This window comes from Zootoca vivipara, chromosome 12, assembly GCF_965207765.1.
Source record: "Zootoca vivipara chromosome 12, rZooViv2.hap1.1, whole genome shotgun sequence".
Lineage (NCBI taxonomy): Eukaryota > Metazoa > Chordata > Lepidosauria > Squamata > Lacertidae > Zootoca > Zootoca vivipara.
This window is the reverse complement of record NC_142595.1, coordinates 44,879,899-44,891,169: the sequence shown is the minus strand read 5'-3', so window position 1 is coordinate 44,891,169 and position 11,271 is coordinate 44,879,899. Positions and strand designations below refer to the sequence as shown.

The window sequence follows — 11,271 nt, the reverse complement described above, 5'->3', positions numbered from 1 at the left end:
AGGGAAATCAAAGTTTCCTAGAGTGACCCTGCAAGTAGGAACAGAACCACTGTAACGGGGTACCTTTAATTTCCATCTCTTTGAGTCACAATAAATAACATATTTTATCATAGAATCATAGAGTCATAGAGTTGGAAGAGACCACAAGGGCCATCCAGTCCAACCCCCTGCCAAGCAGGAAACATCATCAAAGCATTCTTGACATATATATGTCAAGCCTCTGCTTAAAGACCAACAAAGAAGGAGACTCCATCACACTCCTTGGTAGCAAATTCCACTGCCAAACAGCTCTTACAGTCAGGGAGTTCTTCCTAATGTTTAGGGGGAATCTTCTTTCTTGTAGTTTGAATCCATTGCTCCGTGTCCACTTCTCTGGAGCAGCAGAAAACAACCTTTCTCCCTCCTCTATATGACATCCTTTTATATATTTGAACATGGCTATCATATCACCCCTTAATCTTCCCTTCTCCAGGCTAAATATACCCAGCTCCCTAAGCTGTTACTCATAAGGCATCGTTTCCAGGCCTTTGACCATTTTGGTTGCCCTCTTCTGGACACTTTCCAGCTTGTCAGTATCCTTCTTGAACTGCGGTGCCCAGAACTGGACACAGTACTCCAGGTGAGGTCTGACCAGAGCAAAATACGGTGGTACTATTACTTCCCTTCATCTAGATCAGGGGTACCCAAACTACGGCCCCCGGGCCGGATGCGGCCCAATCGGCCTCCCAATCCGGCCCGCAACGACCCCCGCCGCCCGCTGCCGCCGCCCGCTCTTACAGTGCGCGGCGCGGCGACGATCTTAAAAATCGGCAAAAAATCGCCGAAAATCCTTTGTGCGCATGCGCATGGGCCTCTCCCGACCCAGAAGAGGTCATTTCCGATGCACTTCCGGGTCAGGGGAGGCCCATACGCATGCGCACAAGCGATTTTCGGCGATTTTTCCCCCCGACCGTGTGCGTGTGCGCATGCGAACGGGCGCGCACTCCCCCGCCCTCCGGCCCACTGCACGCGCACTCCCCTGCCCTCCGGCCCGCCGCGCGGTCGGCGCTGCGGGCACCGGCCCGCTGCGCGGTAAGTCTGGGGACCCCTGATCTAGATGCTATACTCCTATTGATGCAGCCCAGAATTGCATTGGCTTTTTTAGCTGCTGCACCACACTGTTGACTCGTGTCAAGTTTGTGGTCTACCAAGACTCCTAGATCCTTTTCACATGTACTGCTCTCAAGCGAGGTGTCTCCCATCCTGTATTTGTGCCTTTCTTTTTCTTTCTTTCTTTTTTTGCCCAAGTGTAGTACTTTATATTTCTCCTTGTTAAAATTCATCTTGTTTGCTTTGGCCCAGTTGTCTAATCGGTTAAGGTCATTTTGAAATGTGATCCTGTCCTCTGGGGTATTAGCCACCCCTCCCAATTCGGTGTCATCTGCAAACTTGATCAGGATGCCCTCAAGCCCATCATCCAAGTCATTGATAAAGATGTTGAACAAGACTGGGCCCAAGACAGAACCCTGTGGCACCCCACTAGTCACTACTCCCCAGGATGAGGAGGAGCCATTGATGAGCACCCTTTGGGTTTGGTCAGTCAGCCAGTTACAAATCCACTGAATGGTAGCACTGTCTATCCATAGCTGCCACGTTTTCCCTTTTCTCGCGAGGAAGCCTATTCACCATAAGGGAATTTCCCTTTAAAAAAGGGAGAACTTGGCAGCTATGTGTCTATCCCGCATTTTACCAGCTTCTTTACAAGAATGTCATGGGGCACCTTGTCAAAGGCCTTGCTGAAATCAAGATAGGCTACATCCACAGCGTTCCCTTCATCTACCAGGCTTGTGATTCTGTCAAAAAATGAGATCAAATTAGTCTGACATGACTTATTTTTCAGAAACACATGCTGACTTATAGTGATCTTTCTAGGTGCTCACAGACCATTTGCTTAATGATCTGCTTTAGAATCTTTCCTGGTATTGATGGTATTCTCTAGAATATTTCCTGGTATTTTATATCCTTGAAGAAAATGCAGTTGGGTGGTGAGGTGAGGTTAGACTGAATTCTGGTGCAGCTGAAAGGGTGGATGGTCTACGTATGAATATTCCAGGTTTCTTGAGTTTGTATAATGCTTAGAGGAGCAGCTTTTTACTCCACCGTATGTGCCAAATCGTATGTACTGTTACATCACCTGATACTGGATATTCGATAAATCCCGCAAAGCATTTATCTCTACCTACCTCTTTGGATAGGTGCCACCCCCTTCTATATGTAATGACATCTGCCATTCTGGATACGGGAAGAAAAAGAAGGAGGGGAAGAAGTTTTGCTGCTATGATTGTGATCCATGTCCAGAAGGAATGATCTCAAATGAGAAAGGTGGGAGATGTCATCTTAAGACAATACCAAAAAACGCAATTTATTTTAGTAAGGTCTGGGCTCGCTGGCAATTCCGTGGTTATAAAACTGCTGGAGAAGGACAGGTTTAAATCAAATTGATGTGTTGATCTCATTTATGTAACTTTATATTTCGAATGGCTTGAAGAAAATTATTTAAATTGTAGGCAATATGATTCACCTTCAACTTCTTTAGGTTGTTTCATGAGAGGCGGAAAATAAAATCAACCACACCTTTCTGGGCTTCAAAGATTTCAGCTGTAATGTATTTCTCATTTTGCTGTGCAGTATATGTGGTTCTAAGAAAAAGGAAGGAGGGCACTAAAAACAGATGTTCTTGGTGTAAAAATTCCAAATTTAATACATGAAATTTAATGTTGATGCATTAAGAGGGAAGGCATTTAGCCTAGGTCAGAAACATTTTCAGGTAGAATACACTATGCTAGATGGACCAGTGATGAGAAAATTCTTAAGATTAGTTATGTTTGCTTCAAATTGTCACACATTGTTTGTTTGTTTTCAGACATGGAAACATGTGTCAGTTGCCCAGCAGATCAATATTCCAACAGCGGCCAGTATCTATGCATTCCTAAGATACCAAACTTCCTATCCTTTGATGAAACCCTGGCCATTGTTTCAACTTCCTCTGCACTTCTATTCTCTCTGATCACAATTCTGGTGCTTGGCATCTTCATTAAGCATTGTGATACAGCCATAGTCAAAGCCAACAACCGAAGCCTCACCTACGGTCTCCTTATCTCCCTCCTCTTGTCCTTCCTCTCTTCTGTGTTGTTCATCGGAAAACCTAATAAGGTGACCTGCCTTCTCCGGCAAACTGCTTTCGGCATCGTCTTCTCTGTGGCCCTCTCCAGCATCTTAGCCAAAACTGTACTGGTGGTTTTGGCATTCATGGCTACTAAACCAGGAACCAATATGAGGAAATGGGTAGGCAAAGAACTGGCTTATTCCATTGTCTTTTCCTGCTCCATTGTTCAAGTTGGGATCTGTGTTCTCTGGCTGGCAACCTCTCCCCCATTCCCAGATGTGGACATGCACTCAATGACAGAAGAAATCATATTTCTTTGTAATGAAGGGTCAGTCCTCATGTTCTATTGTGTTTTGGGCTACATGGGCTTCCTGGCCACTGTCAGCTTCACGGTGGCCTTCCTAGCCAGGAAGTTGCCTGACACTTTCAACGAAGCCAAGTTCATCACCTTCAGCATGCTGGTCTTCTGCAGCGTTTGGCTCTCCTTCATTCCAACCTACCTGAGCACCAGAGGAAAATACATGGTGGCTGTGGAGATCTTCTCCATCTTTGCTTCTGGTGCTGGGTTACTGGCTTGCATTTTCACACCGAAATGCTACATTATTGTGGTGAGGCCTGACCTGAACAACAAAGAGCAGTTAACACAAAGAAAGGTATAAATGACAGTGGAATTTGTGGTTCTGTTGGGTCTGAGAATACATGGACCTGCTCGCTGGTATCACTTTCCAGGTGCCTACTCCGGATATTTGTAGAGTTTGGTCCTTACCTTTTTCATCTCCCACAGGTGTCTTGAAGGCAATGGGTACAAATTTTGCCTCAGGCTCTACACCCAAAGGAGTAAAGCTGTAAAACAATGGTGGTTTAAGCTCAAAGTTCCCTTCTCCTAGATGGGCTCCCTTCCCAGCTTTACGAGACCCATCTGCCCCTCACTTACCTCTACAGCACCAGCAGTAGCCACCTTTTTGAGCATTCGACCCACTTTCACTCTCATCCACTCAATCTGCCAGATCCTGTCTTTGCATGCAGAGAAATTCCCCAACTCACTGAGGATTTGAGGCCCATTGTCTCCCCTCTCCTGGTATAGGCAGCCAGTTGTATATGTTTCCTGGGGTGTGGCTGCTGTTGCATCTTGACAGCTTCTAGGAGCCACAGGTGAGAGCTGAGTGCAGGGTGGGGATCAGAGGTAGACAAACTACCCCAGAAGGAGCATGACTTGTTCCCCACTAGAGTTACTTACAATCCCCCTGATATGTATTACTGTAATTTTGAATCAAATAGATTCTTAATAGCAAAACTGTCAGACTATCAATTAAGAAAGGGTTAAGTTTATGGATGTTGTACATATATGAGTGCTTGATTATTAATAAAAAGTCTTTTATCAATTATTTCATGTAATCTGCAAATTCATGTTGAAGACAACACAGGGTACAGAGATGTGCAACACTCTATACACCCCTGATATGTACTGCGGTACCTTTGAATCAAATAGATTCTCACGGTAATAGCAAAACTGTCAGACTATCAATAAGAAAGGGTTAAGTTGATGGATGTTGTATATATATGAGTGCTTGATTAAGAATAAAAGTAAGAATAAGAATAAACTTTTATTTATACCCCGCCCTCCCCATTCAAAACCGGGCTCCGGGCGGCCAACAGCAGTAAAATTACAATATAAAAGAAAGAAAAACAATTAATTAAAATGCAGGTTAAAATACAGTTCATTTTTTATTTTTTAAATGTAGCCTTATTTTAAAATGGCCCAAATCAAAACCATAATGAAGGAAAAACATAGGTGTTAGACTGAGTCCATCCCAACGGGCAGGGGGAACAGCTCCATCTTGGAGGCGCTGCGGAAAGATATCAAATCCCGCAGGGCCCTGGTCTCCTGTGAGAGAGCGTTCCACCAAGTCGGGGGCAGTACTGAAAAAGCCCTGGCCCTAGTTGAGACCAGTCTAACCACCTTATGGATAGGGATCTCCAAAATGTTGATATTTGTGGACAGTAGGGTCCTCTGCCGGACATACCAGGAGAGGCGGTCCCGTAGGTACGAGGGTCCTAAGCCACATAAAAAGTCTCTTATCAAATATTTCATTTAATCTGCAAATTCATGTTGAAGACAACACAGGATACCAGAAGGAACACACATCGTGAAATAGTTGAGGGCTCTACATTCTTTATCTCTCTCACACCAGGCAGCTGGGGAATAGAAGAAGGAGAACTTTAAAACAGACATTTTTCTTTGTTTTTTAAAATAGTTTTATTCAGAGAATACAGATGTGCTGTTTCTAAAGTCTACTCATGCTATTACCCACAGTCTCCACATCTTGATAAGGCTTGGATGCTCTCCATAATTTCTGCCAGCTGTGAGAATGGTGTTTGGATTAATTATCTGCAGTCTGGGTTCAGACCGTTCCTCCTAGGCAGTAAAAAATGGTTAACACTGCTTTTTTACTGGAAGCCGAATTACAGGACAAAGCGATGGAGTGACTTTTGGAAACTGTGGGATAACTGCTTCTCCCAGGGCATGATGGGAACATCAATGGCTGTAGGAATGAAGGACACAATAGCATGTATGGACGGGAAAACATTATGGGGGAAACCTATCACGCAGGAAAGAATAAAGAATACATTTAGAGTTCCTCACTTGAAACTTTATATAAATTACATAATAAAGGTAAAGGGACCCCTGACCATTAGGTCCAGTCGTGACCGACTCTGGGGCTGCGCGCTCATCTCGCATTATTGGCCGAGGGAGCCGGCGTATAGCTTCCAGGTCATGTGGCCAGCATGACAAAGCCGCTTCTGGCAAACCAGAGCAGCACATGGAAACGCCGTTTACCTTCCTGCTGTAGCGGTTCCTATTTATCTACTTGCAATTGGATGTGCTTTCGAACTGCTAGGTTGGCAGGAGCTGGGACCAAGCAACGGGAGCTCACCCTGTCACAGGGATTCGAACCGCCAACCTTCTGATCAGCAAGTCCTAGGCTCAGTGGTCTAACCACAGCGCCACCTGGGTCCCTAAATTAAATAACATACCAACACAAATAGAAATCACAAGACTGTAGCTGTTATATAAGGGATTATTTTATTTGAATGGAATGTAATGGAAATTAGTAACATAGTGGAACACAAAAATATGTAGAAGAATGAAGCAATCAGGTCTGCCAAGCAAGGGGGGGCAGTTTAATTAAATTATATAATAGGACACTTGAATAATTTGCATTCATAATTGCATGAATTAGATATAATTGGTATTGTTATAAGGATGCTTAAATTAGAACAATATAGGGAAATCAAGAAAAAAAATATTTTTAACAAATAATGGTAATATTTTGGCAGTTGCCCTACTACTGATGCGCCATAGAATCCAAAAACACTGCGGAAGCGATTCTCTCCCCTATCATTATGAAAAATACAATAATCAATCCATCTGACTGAGCCTGAATCAACAAGCAAGCCTGAAGTGATTATAAGCTCCTCAGTGCTCCATAGACAATTAGGCTGGGCTCTGTTACTTATCAGTTATCAGTTTCCCTCTTTCATATCAAATCACTGTATCTTGTTAGGCATTCTGTTGTGACAGTGTTCAAGTTAACAATAAGGTGGATACGTGTTCCTTAAAGTTCCAAATTGACAGAGTCAGCTGCCACCCACTTTGCTTTATTTAGATCAGGTAGAGGAGGGTAATAATAGTCTAGAGGGAAGCAGGGGAGTCGATGCAGAAAAGGGAATTTGCCATCAGGATGTTGCTCCTGCTGCTTCTGCTGCTCCCCAATCTGGTGTCCCAAGTACAAAGTGTTGAATGCACAACTAATAATCCTGTCCATGTTCCACACGAGTGGCATGAGCCAGGTGACCTGGTCATTGGTGCAATAGCATCTCATATCTATTACATAGTCGCTGAATTATTCTTCAAGAAACACCCTTCCCAGGACTTCATTGATACTCCAGTGTAAGTAACCGGTAATTAATAGTATTTTAATTATTCCTTATATGCTGTATCTGTCTGAAAATAATTTTTATTGATTTGAAGGGGGCATAGCTTTAGAACTTTATTTTTTAAATGTGTGGAGAGCTATTATTCGAAATCTCTGTGCATATAGGCTATGTCCATACTGTCAATAATAATAATAATAAAGCTCATTGTTCGAGTCTAATTTTGTAAAGAGAGGTAGAAAAGAGAGTAGGCGAAATAGAAAAGTGACAGCAGAAAAAAATATGAAAAGCATATAGCCAAGTATTCTGGTACTCAACTTTGTTGATGATACCCAAATTTTCAAGCTGTGAAAACAAACATGTGCAACACCTTTTTTAATGAGACAGTATCGTTCTATTGCCCAAATAAATAAATAAATAAACTTTGCTGGCTTCATCCTCTCTTTATAGGCAGGCAGGTGAATCTCTCATATCTAGATTCAGTGCACTGTTTAATTTCCCCATCAAACAAAATCTCATTTCATTTCCAGGGTGGTGACAAAGTTCTACCAGCACATCCTTGCTTTGGTGTTTGCTATTGATGAGATCAATGAGAATCCCAGGATGTTGCCCAATGTCTCTCTCGGTTTCCACATCTATGACAGCTATTATGATTCCAAGATGACCTACCGAAACACTCTGGACCTGATCTTTAAATCACATCACTTTGTTCCCAACTACAGATGTGGCATCCAGAAAAATGTAATAGGAGTCATTGGGGGACTTAGCTCTGATACTTCCTGGTGCATGGCAAACGTCTTAGGTCTTTTCAAGATTCCACAGGTAGAATATGGGTATTGAAAAACAGAGATTTCATACTTTCCTTGCAGTAGGAATCTACTGATTCATATATATGGGGTGGAAAAATGAACAAAAGGGGCATATTATGCATACTCCAACAATGTTTGTAAGAAGGGCAATTTGTGTTTTTAGTTGTTCTAATTAGTGCTGGTACATTATTTTGCATTTTACTGATATTTTATATTATGTGGTTTATTGTGCTCTGAGAAGAATAGCATATACAATCTAATGAAGAGCTTCAGGATTTCCCAGGAAATCTTCCTGAAAGTGTTCTTAGCAGATAGAGAATCACGCTCTGCATACTATCATTATAAAAGTTACAGAGTAGAAGAGCAAGATCAACAATTTCTATCACTCCACTTCCATCTTGGAGTTTTGTTTAATCATCCACTTAGTATATTAATATGAGCCTTGTTAAATGCTCCCTATTCTTGGATACAATCAATGTGTACAAGTATAAAGCAATAATGATGACAAAATAAAATGATATAAATATCTACAGAAAAAGTTGAGCAAAATAATCTCTGTTTTTCTATGTAAGCTGTGGTTCGTGCTGTCCCTAAACTTGTCCATTTGGGATATAGATATATATTCTCTGTGTGTGTGTGTGTGTGTGTGTGTGTGTGCGTGCATGCGTTTATATTTAAATAAATCGGAATATATTGAGTTCTTGTTTCCACTTGAAAACATTTGGCTTTTGCTTTTTCCAGATTTCATATGGTTCATTTGAACCCGCCATAAATGATGGAACCAAGTTCCCTTCCTTTTACCGCATGGTCCCCAATGAAGACCTTCAGTATCGCGGAATTATCCTGTTACTTCTGCATTTCAGATGGAAATGGGTTGGGCTCATCACTCCAGCTAACGAAGCTGGGGAACGTTTCTTACAGACAATTGAAAAACTGTTTTTCCAGAATGGAATCTGTTCGGCATTCACAGAAAGACTTAAATTCAATATAAATTATAACAGTAACGAACTTGAAATGCTGGAGGACTCAAGGATTTTGTTACCAACTTTCAGAACCAGCAGAGCCAATGCAGTTCTTGTATACGGAGAAAGTAGATTTATTATATGGTTGTCATTTGCTTTAAAGATAATGGAGGTAACTCAATTACTATTTCATCGAAAGACGTCACATGAAGGAAAAGTATGGATTACAGCTACCCAAATTGATTTCATATTATATAAACTTCAAAGAAATTCTATTAATATACGAATGTACCATGGTGCTATATCCTTTGCTATTCACTTCAAGGAGATTCACAACTTTAAAGACTTTCTTCAGAGTATACGTCCTCATTGGACAGAGACAGATGGTTTCATCAAAGATTTTTGGGAAGATGCATTCAGTTGTTCACTTTCAAATGCCACTCTCTCAACAAATAAGTGCACTGGAGAGGAGATGCTGGAGAGCCTCCCGGCACCGTTTTTTGAAATGAGTATGACCGGCCATAGCTACAGTATCTATAATGCTGTTTATGCTTTGGCACATGCCTTAAATAGCAAGCAATTGGCTGGAGCAATCAGCAAAGGAAGAGATGCTAAGGGAAAACTCTCTCCTCAATATGTAGAACCTTGGCAGGTATTGTTCCCTCTTACAAAGCATTCAGTGCATTGATGCATTATGTGAGTTGGGTTTAATCATCAGTAAAGAAATAGAAGACTAAAACTTAAGAAGTTAAAAATGAATAAAAAATAATTTTATCATATCACAGATGGGAATTAGAATATTTCCTATAATGATACTAAACAGACTTTAGATGACACAGACTTTCAGAAGCAAAAGTCTACCAACAACTACACATATGTGAAGCTGTGACAACCACCTCCTTTACACTGCAAACCCCTCCATTTTCTCCCCATAAAGGTAGAGGTAAAGGGACCCCTGAACATTAGGTCCAGTCGTGACCGACTCTGGAGCTCACCCCATCACAGGGATTCGAACCGCCGACCTGATCGGCAAGCCCTAGGCTCAGTGGTTTAACCACAGTGCCACCTGGGTCCCCTTTTCTCCCCATATCCCTCCGCAATTGTCTCCGTCTCCTTATCCTGTCCAGTTACCCAGTGGTGTAAGGTTGGGGGCCAGGAATGCATGGCCCCAGGCACATAATTTTGAGGGATCACAACCAGGACCCCAAACCCCAGGCACTGGCTTCTGTGGGATCCTCATCCTGTCCAAGAGAAAACAGAAGAGCAGTCAATCAGGGAGCTGCCGCTGCTTGGGCACATCCTGGAATGCCCTTCCCCAACTCCTCATCTTTCCCTTTCTGCCCACTGCCAGGGGTTTCTGGGCCCTTAAGCCAAATCTGACCTCACCAGAAGATGCTAGCAAAATGTTTGATTACTTTCTCTAGACCAGGCATCCCCAAACTGCGGCCCTCCAGATGTTTTGGCCTACAACTCCCATGATCCCTAGCTAACAGGACCAGTGGTCAGGGATGATGGAAATTGTAGTCCAAAACATCTGGAGGGCCGAAGTTTGGGGATGCCTGCTCTAGACCCTCTTTCTCTCCATCCTTCTCTTCTACCTCTGAGCTTGGATTGCTGTCTGCCTCTTCCTGCTCCCTTAACCCTGTTGCCTCTTCAGTTTCTGACACCTCCACCTCCCAATCAGCTCCTTCTTCTCCCACTGACCACTCACTGTCATCCCACCACCAATCCCCTGGCTCTGGGCCTCCTTTCCTTGGGGGGGTCCCATTGGGTTTCCCCAGCTTCTGCTTCCTACAACTCCTCTGTACCCAGCAAGTCCATGACACCATGCTCAAGTCCACTCTATAAACTAAGGAAAGGTCCTGTCAGACGCTCTCATGTTGCCTTCCAATGTTTTGAGAGTATGAGCTCCCATCTCTTCTCTTACATGACTTCTCAAATTCCTTCCCCTTCTTGGGTCTTGACAAAGGCTGATCCCAAGCAAGCAGGTCTAGAGGCTTAACTCTCCTCAACATTTATTTATGAAAGTCTCTTGGCTGTTGAATTGAGACTGATTCATGGTTTCCTAATCTCCCTATACGTGCAACTGAAATATGGATGCTCTCCATTGTGAACTGAAGTGTTTAACTCCTAGAGGAAAAGAAATTGATTCCATCTAGGGATGCGATCTAACAATCTTAATCAGACTATAGGCTTTTTGATTCTCCTTCCACTTAGCTGCACTCATTCCTGCAGAGAATCTCATTCAACAACAGTGCTGGGGATGAAATTGCATTAAATGAAAATGGAGAGTTAGCAGCTGGCTTTGATATTACAAACATGGTCACATTCCCAAATAGATCATACATCAGAGTCAAAGTGGGGAGGCTGGATCCTCAGGCCCCTCCTGGCAAAGAGCTCACCATTAATGAGGACGGAA

The 11,271-nt window shown here is 42.8% G+C and overlaps 2 protein-coding genes across 2 annotated transcripts; both read left to right on the top strand.

Annotated features, from left to right (window-relative positions):
* The first annotated feature begins 2,904 nt into the window (after nt 1-2,904).
* LOC148684072 (vomeronasal type-2 receptor 26-like) lies at nt 2,905-4,799 on the top strand. The gene has a single exon (XM_088654819.1). The coding sequence runs from the start codon at nt 2,905-2,907 to the stop codon at nt 3,802-3,804; it is 900 nt and encodes a 299-aa protein (XP_088510945.1). The 3' UTR covers nt 3,805-4,799.
* Nucleotides 4,800-7,741: 2,942 nt separating this feature from the next.
* LOC148684071 (vomeronasal type-2 receptor 26-like) lies at nt 7,742-11,260 on the top strand. The gene is made up of 3 exons (XM_088655670.1): nt 7,742-7,903; nt 8,632-9,504; nt 11,192-11,260. The coding sequence occupies exons 1-3, from the start codon at nt 7,742-7,744 to the stop codon at nt 11,258-11,260; spliced, it is 1,104 nt and encodes a 367-aa protein (XP_088511796.1).
* The last annotated feature ends 11 nt before the right edge of the window (nt 11,261-11,271 follow it).